General features: G+C 40.7%; 1 protein-coding gene across 2 annotated transcripts in view; it reads right to left on the bottom strand.

The window, feature by feature from the left end:
- The window catches only part of PPP2R2A (protein phosphatase 2 regulatory subunit Balpha), an 81,734-nt gene extending 71,708 nt beyond the window's left edge, over positions 1-10,026 (bottom strand). The window contains exons 1-2 of one of the 2 annotated variants that reach the window (XM_061425883.1): positions 9,704-10,026; positions 7,785-7,859 (exon numbers count right to left, since the gene is read on the bottom strand). In XM_061425883.1, coding sequence (XP_061281867.1) covers positions 7,785-7,859; positions 9,704-9,710 — 82 coding nt within the window. In that variant the 5' untranslated portion in view covers positions 9,711-10,026. The remainder of the gene's footprint in view (positions 1-7,784; positions 7,860-9,703) is intronic. The other variant, XM_061425881.1, reaches the window with a different exon arrangement.
- Between the last annotated feature and the right edge of the window lie 14,122 nt (positions 10,027-24,148).

Below are 24,148 nucleotides of genomic sequence, written 5' to 3'. Positions count from 1 at the left end.
TACATACACTGAAAAAACCTACTGCTCTTACACTTCAGCTTATGCACAATTCTTTAACATCACAGGTACTGGCCATTTGTAAAATACTGATTCAGTTATGTAGATCTTCCAAATGTTGACACATTTCATTACACAGTATCAAAAATCACTGTCATTAAATATTACTACTGATCTCATCTAAAATTATCTGTAAGTATTCAGAAGTTATCAAGCTCAGGAGATGCACGTTTTCCAACACTTTCTGAGTTTTGCTTGGAAACTTAAATTTTATCAAGAGCAACAAACACTGTCCAATGCAATAACAGATTCACTGTTTATTTGAGAAAATGTCTGCCAAATATTCAAGTCTCAACAGTCTGTCAGTACAGGGGGCTTCCCTGTTGGCTCAGATGGTAAAGAATCTGCCTCCAATGCAAGAGACACAGGAGACATGGGTTCAATCCCTGGGCCAGGAAGAGCCCCTGGAGGAGGGCACGGCAATCCACTTGAGTATTCTTGCCTGGAGAATTCCATGGACAGAGGAACCTGGTAGGCTACAGTCCATGGAGTCACAAAGAGTCGGACATGACTGAGCAACTAACACACACATAGCTCTTTCTAGTAAAAATGATGTCCCCCAAAAGCAGCTAGTTAGTTCATCTTGAAACTCAAACTGCACTCACTAATGCTTTTCCTCCAACCACTGTATTCTGGTTTACAACACTTCAGGTGTACTTTCCATTTTGCCACACAGAATGTTCAACACGTGTACTCAAGAGTCAAGACTTTCAATAGTAGAGACTTGACAAAATCCATTTTTACTGCTTCATCAAAGACATTAAGTAAAATGTGCATTTTCAAATGGCTGATACATGCAATGAAGATGACTGTGGTGGTACTGTTACCACCCTTTGGTGCCAAGGCCTTAATACAGGCTAAGAAGTCAGCAGATTGACCCACCACTGCTTTTGTATCATTGGCGCAAATGTCAACATAATGAAAAAGGCAAATAGTGTCTTAGTATGATTATGAAAATAGTTTTAACTTCAGAGACCTTTAGAAAGAGAGGCTGCCAAACCACACTTCAAAATGGAATGACCACTGTTTTGACAATGCACCAATGTACAAGGACATACATTACATGTTCTAGCTTAAGAATTCCATTAGCAGAAAATTCAGTAAATCTCCAAGTTGGATTCAATTACTTCAAAACAATAATCTGCTAGGCATTATAAATTAACTCTAAACCAGTCACATTCCAACAATCTCAAACACCTTCACCTTAACTAAAAGGAGCTCAAGTTTTTAAGTAAATAAACTTACATTAGGGAAATCTAAAGTTTTGAGGTGAGAATCCTAGCTCCACCACCTGCTTAAGGATACAGTTAGTAAATTAACCTTTCCGGCCTGTTTCCTGTCTCTGTGGAAAAACAACAGCATCTATGTATTTCACAGACTACTAACATACATAAAGCACCTACAACGACACGCGGCACATAATTAAGAGATCTGATTTATGTATGACCAGGCCTTTACTTCTCTTTCCTTCTACTAAGGGAGCAACTTGCAAACCTGTGATTACTCAATTTTAATTTCCATTATCACCCAAGAGAAAGGAAAAAAGTCGACAGTTGAGGGCATTAGCTAAAATATCTATTTACAACCCTTTCGTTTTCCTATTTAACAACATAAGAAGCTTAAAATAAAGTTTACCCTTCTCCCTGCAACTCAACTAAACTGGGCAAATACAGATATATAAACACAAAATATATGGCAATCTTTTTTTTTTTTTTTTACTGATTTAATAAAATTAACTCTTTGCTTCAATCTCTCATCATTCTGCTTATTCCACAATTTTCAAGAATTTTAAAGTATAGTTCACTAAAAGAGAGTACTGAGAAAAACCTAAGTGTCATTTTTGGTTTATAGGCTGAGACAATCAACACCATTACTTCGTTTTTCCTTTTTTAAACCAATAAAGGAGTACAAAAAAACTCCTTAGTACCTTAGGAGAAAACAAGGATACTGCCTACTACTAGAGAAATACAGTCATCCATGTTGTTTAATGGGCAAAGTGACTACTCTATGCAATGGCACTGCATTAGTACCAGACTTCTGTCAGCAGTAATGCTACTGTTAAGAGAAAGAAGTTGTCACGTGTGTTACAAAGTGAAAATGTTAAGACCTTCACCCCGAGTCATTAAGTTCTGGAATACAGCCGATGTGCCAATACTCTAAAATTTGCAAAAAACTAGGTTCTACTAGTTTTTTCTACTAACTGACCCTAGTGCGTAAATCTAACACGCATACTACTCTAAGAAACATAGACCACAAATGATGTTAAGTTCTGTGATACTATAGCATTAAACATGCTGAATGGATTTAAAACTGTGAAATTCTGTGATGTCCCAAAGACTGTTTCTTAAATTTTATTTACTTCATTACTTGGGGAGTATTTAGATTCTCCCACTGCAAATTTTTTTCCCAAGAACTAGTCCACAAGTCTAAGTCCAAAAATAAACAGGAAGCAGTGTTGAAAAGACGCAATACATTTGGATCCAAGTTTCACTGGCTCATGTAGGAAAATCATACCCTAAAATAATACCCTATGAAAGAAAGTTTAAGATGGTCAAACTTGGAGATGAGAAAAATTACACTTAATGAAAATAATAAAAATTCATTATTTAATATTCAATATTAAATAGTGAAAATCTGCATCAAAATAATTAAAATAACCATATTGGTTAAATTTTTTTTTTTTTTACTCAAAATTACACACTTCAGATTGCCCACATGTATCTGAATTTTTAACAATCCTATGTTCACAAGTCAAATTTGAACAAATTAACGAATTAGGAGAATTGTCACTGCAAAAAATCATTAGGAAAAATTCCTTACTGTTTCACATTAAAATGATGAACTTTATTTTCAAGTTTGTTGAATCTAGATTTTAAAAACAAAACCAATGGTATTTCTATTACTAAATAATAAGAGCTGGGAAGGAGTCAAGAGATCCACAGCACCAGCCACATGTCAATGTTGGGTGATGAGAGTTCATCACACTATTCCATCCATCTACTTCCTGTAATGTTCAAAATCTCCACAATGAAGTATTTTAAAAACATTTTTTAAAGAACTAGGCAAATTATAAAGGAGGCAGTCATTAGCTTCAGAGAAAACAAAGGGATGCACAAAAAGTGAGCAACATCGCAGAGTAGTGTTGGCTCAGGAATGAATTATTTGCATCCTCATGACAATGCAAGCACTGATTTCTAATTTGACCATAACACGTGATGCAGCACTGGGGCAAGGGGACAACCACATCAACAGCTAAATCTTCATCTACCAGGGAAGGAAGTCAATCGGAAATGTTTAAAATCAACGAGAAACAGAAATATCATTTTATTTACCAAACAAAATGTAATTAAGCCCAATGGAATACAGCTAGAAGAGTTCAATATAACTGCCCTTAGGAGAGGGACTAGAGAGGATATGAGACAGAGTGTGGAAGGGACTGTCGTTTTTCATTCAAATCCTTCAGTACAGTATTGGATTTTTTAGAAACCTTTTTTACTGTGAAGTCTACTAAATATAGAAAATTAAAATTAATCAATTATTACGAACATCTGTACAACCATCATTCAGGTCAATTCACCATCCCACTTATACATACATATTCTTTGACTCCACTCATACAGAGTTCAAAAACACACACACCATTTTCCTCACTTTGGCTGGTAAGTTTTTAGTTGCCTTTAAAGACAACTGCCCAGTTTCCTACTCTCCCTTACTCCCCATAAATGTTCAAGTAATAACAAGAGCTAAACCCTTACTATGTGCTAGGTTTCTTTTCTAGGAACATTAGCTTATTTAATCATCAAAACAACATCATAGGACACATTTTACTGTCATCCTCGTTTTACAGAGGGGAAAACAGGTATAAAGAGGCTGAGTTAACTGGCCCAGGACCACACAGCTATCAGGCAACTGGGTAGTATTCCAACCATGCAGCCTAGCACTAGAGTCTGTGCTCAAACTACTATCTCATAAGAGAACAGCTATCAACAAAGGAAAAACTTAAAGCAGAAGATATGATAAAATGTAGTTAAAGCTACCATGAAGGCTAAAATAAAAACTACATGACATGAGACTATGTGAGTGCTAGGGGTTTTAGTGCCGCATCCTTCTCCAAGACAAGCAGCTACATCAAAGGTAAACTACTTGAAGTGCCTGAAGAGCACAGGGCACAGAATAAGCACCCCAACACTGGCTGTAAACATTCTGAAGGGCTTACTTGGACCAAAGGACAATAAGAGAACATGATCAAATGTCAAAATTCTGTCTCAGTTCTGAAATCTGACAGTCGCTCAGTCCTGTCTGACTCTTAGCAACCCCATGGACTACAGTCCTCCAGGCTCCCCTGTCCATGGGATTCTCCAGGGAACAATACTGGAGTGGGTAGCCATTCGCTTCTCCAGGGGAATCTTCGCAACCCAGGGATCGAACCTGAGTCCCCCGCATGGCAGGCAGATTCTTTACCAAATGACCTATCAGGGAAGTCCCCCTGAAATGTTCTGAAATGTACTTAAGGAAAAATCCTGAGCCCTGAGTAACCAAGACCACTGTCTTCTTTTTAAATTAAGGCCCCCAGAGAATCCAACATCTCAACCAACTTAACTTACCAGTAGTAACAACATGAGGCTGTCTCTTTTCTAAGACATCTTTGAGAATTAACAAGATTAGAGGACCAGGAACAACAGAAATCACCTAATCCAGTTCTGTTTTCTAAAGGCTAAGCATACTGGAACCCAGAGTGACATATACTAGCCTGTTACTAGGACAGAAACTCAAGGTCGCCTCACTTCTTCCTATTATACAGCTATATGTGTATCATCAATCCACTTAAAAAGCTGCCAAGTAAAAAGTATGTCTCAATCATCGTATCTTTCATCCATATTTGTCCTCCTTCATAACCCCGTAACAGTACATTTTTATCCCTCCATTCAATAAACACTGAACACCTACCGGTTCCAGGCTTTGTTCTAAGCATAGCAGTTTTTATGTAGAAAGTCCCACATAGAGGACAAAGATACAGCAGTCCTGCACTAAGCTTATAGAGCAACAGTGAAGGATGGGATTAATATCTAAATATTATAGATACCAAGTGCTAAGAAGGACGATTTTAAATATTTCTGGAAACGGGAGATGAGTATAAGGGTTACAGACATGACGTGAAGGATGAATATGATTCTGATAAGAGAAGAGTGGGAGGAGTGTCAGGCATTCCAAGGGTCTTCCCACGCAAAAAAGAAAAACAAAAACAAAACGAAGACCTCAAAATAAGTACAGGGCTTGTCTGAAGAACAGTATCCATTCACCTGGACAGTAAAACATGTTGGCAAAGAACAAAGAAGTAGGAGTCATATTGGTGAGAAGTCTCACCTCACATTCTAGGCTAAAATATCATTCATAATCCTGTGGATACAGTGACCACTACAAATGTCTAAGGAAAATAAACTTGGGCAGCATTTAAGATTAACTTAGAAGCAAAACATTTAACAAGAAGCAAGGAATCATTTAGGAAGTTACAGCAATCCTGATGAGAAATACTGAGAACCTTAACCAAGGTGAAAGTGGGCATGGAAAGAAGATTAAAGCATTACAGAGGTAAAAAGGGCATGCCATGACAGCTGACTGTGTGTAGGAGGAAAAGACAATTTGGAGCCTTTGATGGAAAAGAACTTGGGATGTATCGTTAACAGAAAGCAGGCAAGCCAAAGACTGAGCCAGATGTAATCATTTACAGATCACACTCTGAAGCCAGGGGAAAATGTACTAATCTTTTTTTATTTCAGAAAAATAAACCTTTTCTTAGTAAAATAAACATATCAGACTATAGTATGCAAACTACAGTATGCAAAAATACCCAAATTAAAGCTATGTATTTTGAAAATTGAGTGCTTTTTATACTTACTACATTTGTATGGACACAGGTACTAGAATAAATCATGTTTTTATTAAAATAATACATACCACACTTCGGCATGTTAAAATGCCAAGAGTATACTGTGTGTAAAAGTAACACTTAACAACCTCATATGAAAATTATGTAATGCATCAGTAGCAAAATGCAGCTATTAAGTATAAGCAGAAGAAAACTCCTACTGATCCATCATATATGTCACAAACTATCATTTGGTTCAGTTAGGTAAGTTTGAAATCATCAATTTCTTCTGATTAAATAAAATTCATGTGGTCTTTGCCTGTTTAACAAGCAAACTATGAACTCCTTCAGGGCAGGGTTTATATTCTAGACACATTGGATTCCTAGTGTGTTTAGGACCTGCAGATCTCTGATAAAGGGAATAAATGGAAATCAACAAAGGAATGTTTTTCAAGGATCCAGGACTTTCATAACTTGGTGGGTATTACACAACAGCACAGAACTAATGATCCAATATTTGAGTGCCTACTGTTCAACAGGTAATGGAGTTACAAAATGAGTAACACATGACTCCTCCCTTGAACTTAGGATTTCTTTCTCTGGACAAGCTGAATGCCACAGGCTTCACCAGAAAACCTTGATTTGCACTATTTGTATGACCAGCAGTGAGTCTCGACTCCTTTAAGCTTCCAGTTTCTCATCTGCAAAACGGATGAGGATTCAAGAGAAGGAAACGTGAGAGAGCTGTCTCAGAAGTGCCATGGTAGCCAGCTGGCTCCCCCACACGGCTCCACAAACTCTGATCAGGTACTTAATCAAGAATGACACTGACACGAGCAAATCCAAGCATTCAACTGGCTCAACACAAGGCCATCATCCTACCATCACCTGGAAAAACTGTCAGAACAAACGGTACACTGACAGGAGGTCAGAAATAGGACCTTATTATGAGGACAATACAATCTAGAGAATTTATAAATTTTCACTAGACAGACTTTTGAAAAGTACCTATTTTAATTTATCTGAGTTTTAGACAATTCCTACTGTAATTCAAGACACAAAATACTATTAAAATTCATACCTTAATATTTCTGAACAATGACGTAATACAACTACTCTAAGAAAAATGTCTCCTCCGTCTAAGACCATCTCAAATGCCATCAAAAATCAAAAATCTTGAAGTTTCAAAAATTGAGAATTCTGAAATATGCTAATAAACAAATCTGGGGGGAAAATAAATACTTAAGAAATTCAACTGATCAAATCCAGTTTCTAAGAATACAGAAGACATGCTCTATATCCATTACACTGTCTTTTCTTATCCACCTAAATTAACCTTTAAAAGACAATTAAAGGCATCATTTGAGCCAGCACTTCTTCACAGAATATGCCAATTTCAACACCACACTCTCAAAGTAGGCAAGTTAAAAAAAAAACAAACTAAAAACGCCCCTTAAAAATGAAAGATGCTATCAAGAATATTTCTGAGCTAAATGCTGATGGCATCTATTTCAACTATCTAAAAATACAGTGTATAACCATGAAAATGTATCATCATTTATTGGTACATGAAATTTACACAGCAAAGACACTTTTACCATATGGACCTTAGACTCTTCTTGTGACAGTTTTATATACATCATTATCTAGTGCTCCTTATTTTAATCAGGAAAAAAAATAAAACACACATAAACAATAAAATATTTTAAGACTATCTTTTAAAACTGTTCTCCCACTGCTTGGACAACAAACATAAAACGTTCTTAAACTATTACAGACTCAGCTGCAAGGAAGCCCTTCAGCAACTGAGATTTTGAAAAGATTCTATATCCAAATTCTGCATTATTAAAAGCTCTCTTACCTTCTGCTACATCATCGTCTACTGCTCCTTTCACCTGAGAAAAACACCACTGAATATCATTCCCTCCTCCAGCTCCTGGAAAAAGAAAACATACCAATTAAAACTGAGTTCTGCTCATGTTTACTCTCGTAAACACAGTGATGGTATCCATGGCTGGCATGAGACTAACCGCCTGGTACTACCCACAGATACAACCACCACCTCAGAGCACTAATTTGGAAAAAGGTTAGTCCCCAATAGTTGGTATTGTGTTCAAAAGAGAGAGATTCCAGGTCTGAAATATTTATTGTCCATGTACTATCATCACCACTGTACATGAGTGCAAAACTTTCCTTCCAGTTTTCCTTCCCCTCAAATACAGTAAAAGCCTCACTTCAAGCAAGACCTACCAGAAAAACGTAAATACCAAAAGTCAGAGTTTTTCTTTAAGGGTACAAAAGCCTGCAGAAGAGTTAATAAGGTTAAGCTACCATAAAACACCGAACGAAGAGAAAACTTCAGGAACATTACTGCCTGGGTGAGGAGCAGTGATTCATATGAACCCTATCACCACAGGCGCACATACAGCAAACACAACCTCACCACCCATTTCTTTGCAGTTCATTACCGGCAAATCACTGGCTCCAGACTGAGAGGAAGAGAAACTGAATTGAATGCTGAAGGGACTGCCACAGGAAGCTTGTTTCCCCTCCCTTTCACCTAATCCCTCAGAAGCCAAAGGACCTTGCAAAGAATTGAATTCTGCTCATTTGTCATCATCTTGTGCAAAACAACTGTAATTTCACATTAATTATTCAACGAGGCCAAAAAGCAACTTATTCACAGCAAACCTTAAGTCGATCCAACGTGTTAACTTTTTTGCAGACTTAATGATCTGTCTAAATATTGATGAAAGCACAGAAAACTGGTTTAGTCCCTGAATGTTTCTATGTCACTTTCAAGCACGGAGAGGGAAATGTCCTGGATCTATCAAGAAACTGGATCGGGATCTAGAATTGATTCTATTAGATGAATGAAGATATTCAGCAACATCAAAATGTACAAAAATAATCCTCGAAGCAATTGCCTTTCTCCCCCTTCACCTCCATTCTTTGCTAAATATTCCAACCTGGTTTTCTCTCTGCATCTTTTTCCCCCTCCAAGCTTTTACCTAAATCTCTCTTCCGTTGGCTATTTATATCTCTGAACTCCACAACTATTTTAACTAACTCCATGAAACCCTTTTGGGAAAAGGACATCTGCACAAAAGCTAACATGCAAAACCTAAGTTTAAATTACATTTTCCACGCAACTTGCTGTAGTAGAGGCCTTGCACTCTTTGGATGTAAAGGGTAAGAAACCAAAGGCAGAATGGTTCCAGACCCTCCAAAAAATTCAGGCTTACAGTCTCAAAAATATACGTACCCACAGTGGAAAGAAATACACTATGTCCCCATTGTATTTTAACTTGTAAAGCACTCTTCCTTCTCGGTGCAAAATAGATTTATTCGTAAAAACACCGGAGAAGGCTTGCAGAAGGGAGAAAAATAGGAACTACCGGAAGGAAGAGCCGCAAAAAAGCCCCCCGGGGGGGGCGCGGGTGGGCGGGGGCGGAGGTTTCTCCCGGCTCCCAGGCCGCAGGGACAAATCGGCAGTCGCCCCCACCCCGCCCCACCCACGCCTTACCCCTGGGCTCGCCGGCACACACCCCACCCCCACCCATGCCCAGGCTCCAGCCCTCATTTTAAAAGCCACTGCGATGCCACAGCGACCACTCGCCTCCCCAGAACCCTCCCCACCCCCACCCCACCCGACCAATTCCCTGAAATCCGAGGGGCGCCCCGTGGCTCTCCGATAGGCGCAGGCGGTCGCTAGGGGGTGATGGAGGGAGGAGGAAGGAAGCGGTGCCTTGTCAGTGGAGAGGGTGATTTCTCCTTTACCTGCCATGTTGCGCTGCAAATGGTGACCCTGCTGGGTTCCTCGGGGTCTCCGCTTCCTGAACTCACCCCCCTCACCTGGGGATGGGGGGGTAGAGAGGGCGGATGGCGGCGGATGGCACCTGAGGGGGGAGGGGGCAGGGGTCGGGGGAGAAGGAAGGAGGGGCGGGCAGACCAGCCGGCGGGATGGTGGATTTCACTCAGGGGCTTCCCCACTCTTGCTCTTTCTCCAGCGGCGGCGGCGGCGGCGGCGGCTACGACAGCGACGGCGGCGGCGGCGGCAGGGCAGGCGACTCCACTTTCAAAATGGCGCCGGCTGGCCTGGCCAGTGACGTCACCCGGAGGGCGGAGCCGCCGGGCTGGGCCGGAGGGGCGGGGCGGGGCTGTGGAGGGGAGCGGAGGGGGAGGGGCGGGGGAGCGGCCCGGCGGGCTCCTGGCCCCGCCCCGCCCCGCCCCGCCCCGCCCGCTGCGTCCCAGCCGGCCGGGCCCGCGCGTTTCTGGTCCCTGGCTGTAACCCTCCCTGTGCTCGCTTCCGTACCAGTCCGAGGTCCTGCTGCGCTTCGGTGCCCACACCTTCGCGTCAGTGCCTGCACTCTGGGGCAGGCTCAGTGGTCCAGTTAACGTGCTCGCTCGTAAGAGTTGATGGGGTCCTGTGTCTTTTTAGATAATACTCGTACTGTATTGCTACTTAAAATAATGACTATCGGGCAGCCCCGAGACCAATAAAATACAGGGACGGTGGTGCAGACTCGCTGCTCAGCCAAGGTGAAAGTTCGCGAATCTGAGAAGGACGTGGCTGGGCGGGTGCCATTTGGGTGAATTAAATTACCTTCTCTTGGGCCCGGGAACGAAGGCGAGAGCCCTTGATAAGTGAAGGCAGTTGAGAATGGTTTCAAAAAGAAAAACTGAGTTTGTTAGTAGATTATGGTCGAAAAGGTGACCCAGATCTGTTCCTCCAAAAGTGCAGAAACAGTAGTTAAGTGCTGGGCTCTGAAACCACGCAGCAGATCCTGACTCCATGCAGGAAATGAGGGTAACAATCCTACCTTATAGGATTGTTTCAAAGATTAGATTATTTGAGTACGTGATAAACGTGAGCTGCCAGTATTATTAGATTTGTATTGAGAGCATCTTCAGTGGAGTTAGAAGGTTTAAGAATAAAAATAAACTGGAAACACCCCTCATCAGCCCAGAGAGGATGCGTACTTCTTTAAAAGATGCGCTAATGATGCATGCAGCCCCTAAAAACATACATATTACATATTTCAGTCTCTGCAATACTCCAACAGAATAGAGAATCACGATTTCCACATAAGAAACACCTCGAAAAACATCCAGGATTTGACTTTAAGGCAGAAAGGGGTGATAAGGCATTCAGAGACCAAAGAAAAGTTTATGATTATTTGCACCTCCTCTACAATATTTCCACTTTCTGCCTAATTCTTCTTTTTTGGGGCTCGGGGGGATGGCTGTACTGGGTCTTCCTTGCTGCTGGGACTTTCCTCTAGTTGCGGGAGTGGGGACTACTCTCTAGTTGCCGAGCTTGGGCTTCTCTTTGCTGTGGCTTATCTTGTGGAGCACTAGCTCTAGGGAGCCCTGGGCTTCAGCAGTTGTGGCTCTGGGCTCTAGAGCACAAGCTCAATAGTTGTGGCTCACAGGCTTAGTTGCTCCAGGGCATGTGGAATCCTCCCAGATAAGGGATCAAACCTGTGTCTCCTGTTTTGGCAGGCCTACACTTTACCACTGAGCCACCAGGAAAGCCCACTGCCTGATTCATTGATCTGCAGAGGAGTTTGATAGTAAACTGTTAGTCGTTCAGTTGTGTCCCAACTCTTCTTTGCAACTCCATGGACTATAACCATGCCAGGCTCCTCTGTCCATAGGGTTCTCCAGGTAAGATTACTGGACAGGGGAGCTTCCTGTCCCAGAGATTGAACCTGGGTCTCCTGAATTGCAGGCGGATTCTTTACCATCTTAGCAAAAAGCAAATTTAAAAATCCCTCTAGATGGAACAGTTGCAGTGTTGTATTATGTCTCCATTTCTACATTAGTATTTCTTGCTTAACCAATGAACAAACCCAAACTAAAAATCCACCCTGTATATCTTTCAGCTACCTGAAAGATACAAAAATTCAATGCAGTGTGTCATCTTGATTGTTTTAGGTACAGTTAATCTTCAGTTCCAGGATCATTTGTTCCCATTTCTTTGTGATCAGTTCTTGGAATTGTGGCAGCTCGTCCTGGGTATACTCTGGTTATCAAGTAGTTAATGTCTCCACATGGTGTTTGAATATCTATAAGACAGCTTACAGGCTATGGCTCAGAATATTATCTATGGCCCTTCAGAAAGAACTAAAAGTCCTTAACTATGCTTAATGAGTACGTTATTCTTATTTAGTCTCCTTTGATTGTTTTCTTTTGTTTCCCTATTTCTTAGGTCTCTGATTAAATTTATTCTTTGACTAAAGTTTTCCACAGACAAAAGACAGGTTGAGGACTCGGGGAATGGAAGGGATGTGGCAAGGACCATAGGATCCTGCTCCCTTTCACCTTCAGCTGTGTTAGGTGTCCTTCTGAAACAGTCTCATAAAATCTAATGCACTTCTCTCTTACTTGATTATGTTCAGTTCAGTTCAGTCGCTCAGTCGTGTCTGACTTTGCTGCAGCACGCCAGGCCTCCCTGTCCATCACCAACTCCTGGAGTTTACCCAAACTCATGTCCATCGAGTCAGTGATGCCATCCAGCCATCTCATCTTCCATCGTTCCCTTCTCCTGCCCCCAATCCCTTCCAGCATCAGGGTCTTTTCCAATAAGTCAACTCTTCGCATGAGGTGGCCAAAGTATTGGAGTTTCAGCTTCAGCATCAGTCCTTCCAATGAACACCCAGTTCTGATCTCCTTCAGGATGGACTGGTTGGATCCCCTTGCAGTCCAAGGGACTCGCAAGAGTCTTCTCCAACACCACAGTTCAAAAGCATCAGTTCTTTGGCACTCAGCTTTCTTCACAGTCTAACTCACATCCATACATGACCACTGGAAAAACCATAGCCTTGACTAGACGGACCTTTGTTGGCAAAGTAATGTCTCTGCTTTTGAATATGCTATCTAGGTTGGTCATAACTTTCCTTCCAAGGAGTAAGCATCTTGATTATGTTAGAATTACCTAAATATGTGTCTGTTACTAGACTGAGTTCTGTGAGGGCAGGAGATTTGTTTTAATCATCTCCGTATCATCAGCCACATAATTTGTTGGATTGATGGATGAATGAACACATCTCTCTGGTTTAGGAAGAAAAATGGTGACTTGTTGGCTCCTTACTGCTTTGTTGTTGTTGTTGAGTCACTCAGTCATGTCCAACTTTTTTTGACCCCATGGACTGTGGCTCATCTGTCCATGAGATTTCCCAGGTATGAATACTGGAGTAGGTTGCCATTTCTTTCTCTAGGGTATCTTCCCTACCCAGAGATCGAACTCATGTCTCCTGCATGGCAGGTGGATTCTTTACTGCTGAACCTCCAGGTCATATCACAAATTGAGTGGGTGTTTTCACTCACCCTTCTTTTTTTTTTTTTATTCTTCCAATTTTATTTTATTTTTAAACTTTACATAATTGTATTAGTTTTGCCAAATATCAAAATGAATCCGCCACAGGTATACATGTGTTCCCCATCCCGAACCCTCCTCCCTCCTCCCTCCCCATACCATCCCTCTGGGCCGTCCCAGTGCACCAGCCCCAAGCATCCAGCATCATGCATCGAACCTGGACTGGCAACTCGTTTCCTACATGATATTTTACATGTTTCATTGCCATTCTCCCACATCTTCCCACCCTCTCCCTCTCCCACAGAGTCCATAAGACTGTTCTATACATCAGTGTCTCTTTTGCTGTCTCGTACACCGGGTTATTGTTACCATCTTTCTAAATTCCATATATATGCGTTAGTATACTGTATTTATGTTTTTCCTTCTGGCTTACTTCACTCTGTATAATAGGCTCCAGTTTCATCCACCTCATTAGAACTGATTCAAATGTATTCTTTTTAATGGCTGAGTAATACTCCATTGTGTATATGTACCACAGCTTTCTTATCCATTCATCTGCTGATGGACATCTAGGTTGCTTCCACGTCTTGGCTATTATAAACAGTGCTGCGATGAACATTGGAGTACACGTGTCTCTTTCCTTCTGGTTTCCTCAGTGTGTATGCCCAGCAGTGGGATTGCTGGGTCATAAGGCAGTTCTATTTCCAGTTTTTTAAGGAATCTCCATACTGTTCTCCATAGTGGCTGTACTAGTTTGCATTCCCACCAACAGTGTAAGAGGGTTCCCTTTTCTCCACACCCTCTCCAGCATTTATTATTTGTAGACTTTTGGATCGCAGCCATTCTGACTGGTGTGAAATGGTACCTCATAGTGGTTTTGATTTGCATTTCTCTGATAATGAGTGATGTTGAGCATCTTTTCATGTGTTTGTTAGCCATCTGTATGTCTTCTTTGGAGAAATGTCTATTTAGTTCTTTGCCCATTTTTTGATTGGGTCGTTTATTTTTCTGGAGTTGAGCTGTAGGAGTTGCTTGTATATTTTTGAGATTAGTTGTTTGTCGGTTGTTTCATTTGCTATTATTTTCTCCCATTCTGAAGGCTGTCTTTTCACCTTGCTAATAGTTTCCTTTGATGTGCAGAAGCTTTTAAGGTTAATTAGGTCCCATTTGTTTATTTTTGCTTTTATTTCCAATATTCTGAGAGGTGGGTCATAGAGGATCCTGCTGTGATGTATGTCGGAGAGTGTTTTGCCTATGTTCTCCTCTAGGAGTTTTATAGTTTCTGGTCTTACGTTTAGATCTTTAATCCATTTTGAGTTTATTTTTGTGTATGGTGTTAGAAAGTGGTCCAGTTTCATTCTTTTATAAGTGGTTGACCAGATTTCCCAGCACCACTTGTTAAAGAGATTGTCTTTAATCCATTGTATATTCTTGCCTCCTTTGTCAAAGATAAGGTGTCCATATGTGCGTGGATTTATCTCTGGGCTTTCTATTTTATTCCATTGATCAATATTTTTGTCTTTGTGCCAGTACCATACTGTCTTGATAACTGTGGCTTTGTAGTAGAGCCTGAAGTCAGGTAAGTTGATTCCTCCAGTTCCATTCTTCTTTCTCAAGATCGCTTTGGCTATTCGAGGTTTTTTGTATTTCCATACAAATTGTGAAATTATTTGTTCTAGCTCTGTGAAGAATACTGTTGGTAGCTTGATAGGGATTGCGTTGAATCTATAAATTGCTTTGGGTAGTATACTCATTTTCACTATATTGATTCTTCCAATCCATGAACATGGTATATTTCTCCATCTATTAGTGTCCTCTTTGATTTCTTTCACCAGTGTTTTATAGTTTTCTATATATAGGTCTTTAGTTTCTTTAGGTAGATATATTCCTAAGTATTTTATTCTTTCCGTTGCAATGGTGAATGGAATTGTTTCCTTAATTTCTCTTTCTGTTTTCTCATTATTAGTGTATAGGAATGCAAGGGATTTCTGTGTGTTGATTTTATATCCTGCAACTTTACTGTAGTCATTGATTATTTCTAGTAATTTTCTGGTGGACTCTTTAGGGTTTTCTATGTAGAGGATCATGTCATCTGCAAATAGTGAGAGTTTTACTTCTTCTTTTCCAATTTGGATTCCTTTTATTTCTTTTTCTGCTCTGATTGCTGTCACTCACCCTTCTTAATCCTGGAAGAAAGAGACATTTTACAAATTATCCTGGTCATACCAATCTACATTTGTTAGGCAGTAATTGGTTAAATATGTAAGTTGCTTATAGGTAGTCATCCCCACTACTTCCAGTGGTCCTATGTCCCTGAATACATATTACCCAAGAGAATCCCATAGGGCACCGTTCCCTCACTCACATGAACCATATGCTATTATGCAAGCATTTTTCCATGTGAGCCTGAGCCAGAACATCAACAACTGACCACATGTAAGATGTACAAAGTAATAGTTGCCAGCAGAACTGGGTTTGGCTTAGTTACACCAAGAGGAAAATTCCCTCTGGGTTTTCCTGAGGGGGTCCTACAAAGACTGTAAGGCCTGGACATGTTTTGCTTACAATCTGAACTGAAAGACACAAAGGACAACCACAGTCTCACCAGTAGGACACAGATAACAAGACTTATCTGTGGGTTTTTGCAAGATGGCTTTTTAAAGAATTATGTGATGAGGGGAGAATCACTTGAAAGTTGTTCTTTTCCTAGGAGTTAAGATGAACACAAACTTCCTCCTCAGCAAATAGAAGTGGCACTATTTAGATGCTCCTTTCCTCTAGGCGATTAGGACTGAGGGTGTCAGGAAAGATCATCAACTCAAAGGTGAGAGGAGAGGTCCCTGGGAATTCCCTGGCTGTCCAGTGGTTAAGATTCCTCTGCAGAGGGCACAGGTCTGATCCCTGGTTGGAAAGATCCTGCATGCCATGCAGTGTGGCCAAAAAATAAATAAAAATGAAAGAGAGAGGTTCCTGATTAGAAAATGATTTGGTTTAGGAACTGTATTCAATATCCTGTGATAAACTATAATGGTAAAAATATGAAAAAGAGTATGTGCTTAGCTGAATCACTTTGCTGTACAACAGAAATTAACACATTAGAAATCAACTATGTTTGAATAAAATGAATTTAAGAAAAATAATATGGTTTAAAATTCTGGCATACCCATCAGGGTCATGCTTTCTGATATGGAGCAGGTTCAAGGACTTTACAGGGAATATTGTAAGTGGTGCGTATGTTCAGACTCTCAGTCACGACGGACTCTTTGCAACCCCATGGACTATAGCCCGCCAGGCTCCTCTGTCATGGAATTCTCCAGGCAGGAATATTGGAGTGGGCTGCCATTTTCTCCTCCAGGGAATCTTCCAGACCCAGGGATCAAACCCCAGTCTCTTATATCTTCTATATTGGCAGGCAGATTCTTTACCTCTAGCATTACCTGGAAAGCCCATTACAAGCAGATGTCAGCATTTTTTTACGTAATTTCTTAATATTTACAAATTTGGCCTGAAAGACAGTTTCCCAAAACTATTCATTCCACAACATTCAAGATGTAGAACTCACTATCAAGATGCCCTCCAGTGTTCATTTTGTCTTTGCTTAGGAACTTCCAATTAACCAAAAACTAAAATCCATTCTATTTTTAGATAGCTATAATCACTAAGTCATTCTTCCCTATATTGTACAGAAATGTATTAATACCTCACTGCAGCTTTATTCTGCAAACTCTGGCCCTCCCACAGGGGACCTCTTCAACATGAACACAAATATGGTTTAGATACTGGAATAGAACTACATCTCCCACATTTTCTCTTTTCCATAATAATCGACTTGACTTCTTCAAAGCTTCCTTCCTTTATCCAGATTTGGTCTATGTATCAGTGCATTATCTCAGTCAATATCCTCTGTATAAAATCTAATTATTCCAAATGTATCATACAGAGATGCTCAGAAATAAATATAACAATTCAGGCCCAACAATTACCCATTTGAGTAAAACCGTTACCTGCCCTCTTCTGTGCAAACTCTATTTCCATTAGTATTGCCAGGAGTCCACTGGACTTGATAATCAAATATTGTAATTTGGGGAACTTTCCTGGTGGTTAAGATTAACTTTCCTGGTTAAGATTTTACCTTCCAATGCAGGGAGTATGGGTTTGATTCCCAGATTGGGGAACTAAGATTCCACATGCCTCACAGCCAAAAACTAAAACATGAAACAGAAGCCATACTGTAACAAAGTCAGAAGAGACAAAAAAATAGCCCACATCAAAAAGTCTTTAAAAAAATATTGTGATCTAGGCCCTTTTACATGCATAGGTGTTAATACACAACTCCTTAATCTTTCTTCCCAATGGCTCATCTTTTGGATTGATACGTATTCTCTGGAACATAGTAGGAACTTGATAAATATTTGAATAAATAAATAGAAAGTTTTATCTTTTTCTCCTTCATAAGTGATACCTTAAAAAATATTTTATTTATTTATTTGGCTGCTGCCGGGTCTTTGTTGAGGCTCACAGAATTTCTAGCTGTGGCATGTGGGACCGGGGCTTGAATCCGGGCCCCCTGCACTGGGAGCTTGGAAACTTATCCTCTGGACTACCAGGGAAGTTCCTATAATTGAGATTTTATTGGTAATAGTTTGGTGATCAATTCATAGAAATGACAATTAATTTGTACAGAAAGTCTAAAAAGCCATGTAGTTGTAATTCTTTCGAGAGAATTATTCCAAAGATTTTTCACCTTAAGATTTGGTGACAAAATGTTTTTTAAAAAAGGATATCAAGGAATTTCCTGGCAGTCTGGTGATTCAGTTCAGTTCAGTTCAGTTCAGTTCAGTTGATCAGTTGTGTCCGACTCTTTGTGATCCCATGGACTGCAGCACGCCAGGCTTCCCTGTCCATCACCAACTCCTGGAGCTTGCTCAAACTCATGTCCATCAAGTCAGTGATGGCCATCCAACCACCTTGTCCTCTGTTGTCCCCTTCTCCTTTTGTCTTCAATCTTTCCCAGCATCAGGGTCTTTTCCAATGAGTCGGTTCTTCGCATCAGGTGGCCAGAGTCTGGTGGTTAGGGCTCCACAATTCTACTGCAGAGGGCATGGGTTTGATCCCTGGTTGGGGAACTAAGATCCCAGCAGCTGCCTGGTGCAGCCAAAAAAAAAAAAGATTTCAATTATATTGTCTTAAGGCATTTATAAGTTATTATATCCAGAGCCCTGTGATTTCATGATTATCAGTCACATTACATGCTCAAAAATTTGTACATTACACATTAACAAATTATTACCAAAAAGTGGACTACCACAACCAAAGATAATATAGCTGGCTCATATATCTAACAGGGTAAGCCTCTTAGAAAGAGAGCTTCCAGGCTCCAACTCCAAATATTTTGATTTACTAGGTCTCTTAAGAAGCTTCCAACCATACAATCCACCAACCCCATTTCTGAGTATATATCCAAGGGGAATTAAATTAATTAAAGAATTATCTGTGCTATCAAGTTCATTGCAACATTATTCATAATAGCCAAACTCCAAAACAAATCTTAGAGTCTGTCAACAGAAGAATGAATTTTTAAAATGTGATATGTATATAGGAATATCATTCAGCCTTGAAAAAGAGATCCTGCCATTGGAAGCAATACAGATGAAACTGGAGGACATTATACTAAGTGAAAAGCCAGGTGCAGAAAGAAAATACTGCATGATGTCAATTATATGTAAATCTAAAACTTTGAGTCAAACTCACAGAAGCAGAGAGTATAATGGTGATTGCCAGGGGCTAGAGGGAAAAGGGAAGAAGGCAATGGCACCCCACTCCTGTACTCTTGCCTGGAAATCCCATGGATGGAGGAGCCTGGAAGGCTGCAGTCCATGGGGTCACTGAGGGTCGGACACGACTGAGCGACTTCACTTTCACTTTTATGCATTGGAGAAGGAAATGGCAACCCACTCCAGTGTTCTTGCCTGGAGAATCCCGGGGACGGCGGAGCCTGGTGGGCTGCTGTCTATGGGGTCGCACAGAGTCAGACACAACTGAAGCGACTTAGCAGCAGCAGCAGCTGCAGAGGGAAAGAGGAATAGAGAGATGTTAGTCAAAGGGTACAAAGTTGCAGTTATATAGGATGAATGAGTTCTGGAGATCTAATGTACAGCATGACGACTATAGTTAATAATATATTTAGGGACTTCCCTGGTGGTCCAGGGGTTAACACTCCGCACTTCCACTACAGGGGGCACAGGTATGATCGATTCCTGGTCCAGGAACTGCTATAAGATCCCAGATGCCATGATCTTTTTTGGTATGGCCAAAAAAAAAATTTTGCCGAGACAGTAGATTTCAGATGCGCTCATCACACACACACAGACACACACACACCCCAGTAACTATGTGAGGCAATGGATACATTAGCTAGATTGTAGTAATTGTTTCATTCTTTGTGTATAAAATACCATAGTGTATACCTTACATATATACAGTTTTTATCAATCAGTCAATCCTCTAGGTGAATCTGATGTGCAGTCAAATTTGAGAATCACTGATTTAGTATATCCACACTTTTGATCAACATGCTATAAAGTGTCTGATGGAAATCATTAATAGCAAATGTTGAAGGTCAGGCTTCTTACAGCAGAAGTACAAAGCAGTGTTCCTCTACCTATTTTCCACAAGATTTTAAATATTCTATGGGAAAAAAAGGATTCTATGGTCAAAAACGTTGGGGAACATGAGATATAAATGGGTTCTTTACTGCGTGATTTTTTAAATATACAGTTGACCCTTGAGCAACTGGGTTAGAGGTGCCCACTCTCTACACAGCTGAAAATCTGCCTTTAGCTTGTAGTCGGCCCTCTGCAAATGCATCTCCTCCCATCTGAGTTTCCAAGCCATGGACTCAACCAATCACAGATTGTGTTGTACTGTAGTATTTACTATTGAAAAAAAATCTGCCAATTAGTGAAGCGGTGCAGTTCAAACGTGTGTTATTCAGGGGTCAACAGTACATTGTGAATCCTCAGCAGAAAAGATCTAACTTGAAACATCACCAAACTTAGGGGACAAGAGACTTTGATCCATGAGCCAGAGTTATTTGAGTATAATCATTCGATAGTGAAGTAACTTAAATGAAGAACCTAAACTCACATTTCTCCATATTTTCTTATAAGTAAAAAAATATTTCACTGCTATTCCTTCCTTCCTTTTTTCCCCCTTTTTTATCTTGCCCTAAAAGTACTCTGATGTTCCTTCACTCATTGCTGTGGTTGCTTACACTGGCTTTTAAGAGCTGATTGTTAAAATTTTCAGGAGTTTTGTGAGCTGGTTGTTAAAAAAAGAAAAACAGCCATTATTAAAAATAAATTAGATGGACTTCCCTGGTGGTCCAGTGGTTAAGACTCCAAGCTTCCCCTGTAGGGGGCGTGGGTTCGATCCCTGGTCAGGGAACTAACAAACATCCTGGATGCCTCTTGGAGTGGCCAAAAATAAATAAATAAATAATAAAACTTTACAATTAAATCACGTAAGTTATAAACGATGGTAATAAGTAATAAGTATTCAAATGTCATCATTTCCTAATTTTTCTACTACATCTTACTATTTACTAGGCTTATTTATGTCTATTGTATTTGAAGGGAACTGGAAACTGGCCTTGATGGGAACATTTACACCTCAGAAATAAACAAATGCTAGGGTTCCCTCCATCCCACATCAGAAAGTCGGAAAAAGTTGCTAAACATTTACTGGCACACCACTGTCCATTCACTGGGCAGCAACGTTCCTACATAAGTAAATCTCTGACAGAGATTATTTGCTTTCCTTCCTAATTGGCGTATTTTTATCCCAAAGTGTTTCATTGCATTGATGTATTTCAGTTATGATGAGCCTCATCTCCATAATAAGTCTGAACTTTATATTTTAAAATTCCAATTTTAGGGGAGTTCCCTGGTGGTCCTGTAGTTAAAACTCTACGCTCTCACTGCTGGGATCCTAGGTTCCACCTCTGGTCGGGTAACTAAGATCCCACAAGCCACTCCAAGCAGCCAAAAAAAATTTCAGTTTTAAGATGTTTACTAAAACAAGCCTATACATTGGGTATGAATCTTTTTCCTATCTAGATGGCAAAATAGTGATGTTTGAACATGTGTGGTCATGAATAAAGATGACTAAACAACATCGAAAGGTATCAATGCTTACAAATTGACGTTGTTTTTGAGTTGCAATAAAGGTTGATTTGGACATGCTTGAAGCTGTTACTTATTCGTTTCTAACCCTCTTGCCAGTCAGTGTTGCTTCCATAATTTACCCCCAGACATCCATCCACGACCCTGCTCCAACGTTTGATAATGTACTTTAGAACTTACTTAGGTTATTGTTTCTGTGCTTCAACCTCAGTTTGGACATCTGTTATATTAAGTTTATTGTTAATACATTGCCATTATCCTGTCCTATGCATATCTAACTCAGAGCATTCTGTAGTTAAGTCATAAGAAATTCTTGAGTGCTAATTGTTCTTCCGAGCCCTCTGGCAGGAGAATTGGCATTGTCCTTCATCCTTGATAGCTCAGTTGGTAAAGAATCTGCCTGCAATGCAGGAGACCCCAGTTCAATTCCTGGGTCAGGAAGATCTGCTGGAGAAGGGATAGGCTACCATTCCAGTATTCTTGGGTTTCCCTTATGGCTCAGCTGGTAAAGAATCCACCTGCAATATGGGAGACCTGAGTTTGATCCCTGGGTTGGGAAAATCCCCTGGAAAAGGGAAAGGCTACCCACTCTAGTATTCTGGCCTGGAGAATTCCATGGACAGTCCATGGGGTCATAAAGAGTCGGACACGACTGAGCTACTTTCACTTTCACTTTTCATCCTTCTACCAGATTCATCAACGACACTGATGAAGCAGCTCTTCCATGAGTTCTTTTTAAAAAATTTTTTTTTATTTACTTATTTTTGGCTGTGCTGGCTCTTCATTGTTGCACATGAGCTTTCTCTAGTTGCAGTGAGTGGTGGGATTATCCTCTAGTTGAGGCATGGGGGCTCTGTAGTTATGGTGCTCGGGCTTAGCTGCCCGAGTCATGAGTAATCTTCCTGGACCAGGGATCAAACCCATTGTTCCCTTCATTGGCTGCTGCTGCTGCTCAGTCATTCAGTTGTGTTTGACTCTTTGTGACCCTATGGATTGTAGCCCCCAGGCTCCTCTGTCCATGGGATATCTCAAGCAAGAATACTGGAGTGGGTTGCCATTTCCTTCTCCAGGAGATTGTCCTGACCCAAGGATCAAACCCATGTCTCTTGCATCTCCTGCACAGGCAGGCAGATTCTTAACCAATGGACCACCAGGGTAGTCCCTGTGAGTTCTTACCTACATATATTTCCTTACTTACACACATTCTTAGCCATGGAACACTCAACCCCAAATCCTAGATCTTTGATATAGGATGAATAGACTTTTTATTCATCAGTTTCACACTATTTAGATAAGCTATTGGGTCTGATAAGCTATTGGGTAATTACAGTGGCTCAGATGGGAAAGTGTCTGCCTACAATATGGGAGACCCGGGTTTGATTCCTGGGTCAGGAAGATTCCCTGGAGAAGGAAATGGCAACCCACTCCAGTACTCTTTCCTGGGAAATCCCATGGACGGAGGAGCCTGGTAGACTTCAGTCCATGGGGTCGCAAAGAATTGGACACAACTGAGCAACTTCACTTTCACTTTTCACTTTCATTGGGTCTGATACATTCAAGAACCTGGGGGTTCTCTAATATTGATTACTGAATCCTATTCAACCATATCCAAGTTCAGTCCATGTTGCTTCAAGGCCCTTCAGCAACAGTCAGTTTAATTGTCATCTAACCATCCAGAAAATAGCCTTTGATATTGACACACACATTTGCCAGTGTCCAACCTCAACAATAGCACTCCTGAATTCAAACACTGGTCCAACAATGAGTCTGCCTTAAGCACTGAAAACTCCTGAAGGGTGGGGGGCAAGGATTGCCAATGCAGGTCTTCCTACGTTCACTGTGCAAGTATTTGAGTGAGCTGAAACCCTGCTCATCTCCGCTTTTACCACAATTCAGGTTTCAAACCTCACATTATTATTTATGACAACAAAATCAGCAATAATATTTTGCATTGAACAGCTTTGTCATGTATATTATCTCAAAGATGTTCATAAGATAAATGAGGACACCTTGGGGTTCTAAGAGATAAAGGCATTTGTTATTAAATGCTGACAGCTTGTTTGAGGTCACCCAGCTGGTTAGTGGAGAGGCTGGGAGCTGTGAACCAGTTTTGGGCTCTATCCACTCAATCTAGTGTTTCTCCTGTCATCCCACCCAGCTGCTTATTTCTCTGCTATTTTCCTTGATATCTTATTTTGTCCAGAATACTTACGGAAGATACATCCTCAAATACATACTTTAAAAACAAACTGGGACTTACCTGGTGATCTAGTGGTTAAAGTCTGTGCTCTCAATACAGGGGCCCTGGCTTCGATCCCTGGTCAGAGAATTAGATCCCACATGCCATAGCTAAATTTCCATGTGCTGCAACTAAAACCCAGTTCAGCCAAAACAAACAACAACAAAACACTCAAACTAGAACTGGTCAAGTAAAAATTCCATGAGGGTAACACATATAAACTCTCTCTAGCCTGCCAGGCTCCTCTGTCCCTGGGATTCTCCAAGCAAGAATGCTGGAGTGGATTGCCATTTCCTCTCCAGAGGCTCTTCCTGACCAACCCAGGAATCGAACCTGAGTCTCTTGCATTGCAGGCAAATTCTTTACTGACTGAGCTGTGAGGGAAGCCCCAATGTACATAAACTCACCTATGAAGCTCCAAAATAATAGTCTAATATGAGTGTACCTCTCATCTTTACTTTTTTTTTTTTTTTTTATTTGAC

Source organism: Bos javanicus, chromosome 8, assembly GCF_032452875.1.
Source record: "Bos javanicus breed banteng chromosome 8, ARS-OSU_banteng_1.0, whole genome shotgun sequence".
Taxonomy (NCBI): Eukaryota; Metazoa; Chordata; class Mammalia; order Artiodactyla; family Bovidae; genus Bos; species Bos javanicus.
Note: the sequence above shows the minus strand (reverse complement) of the source record. Positions and strands in the feature narration are given on the sequence as shown.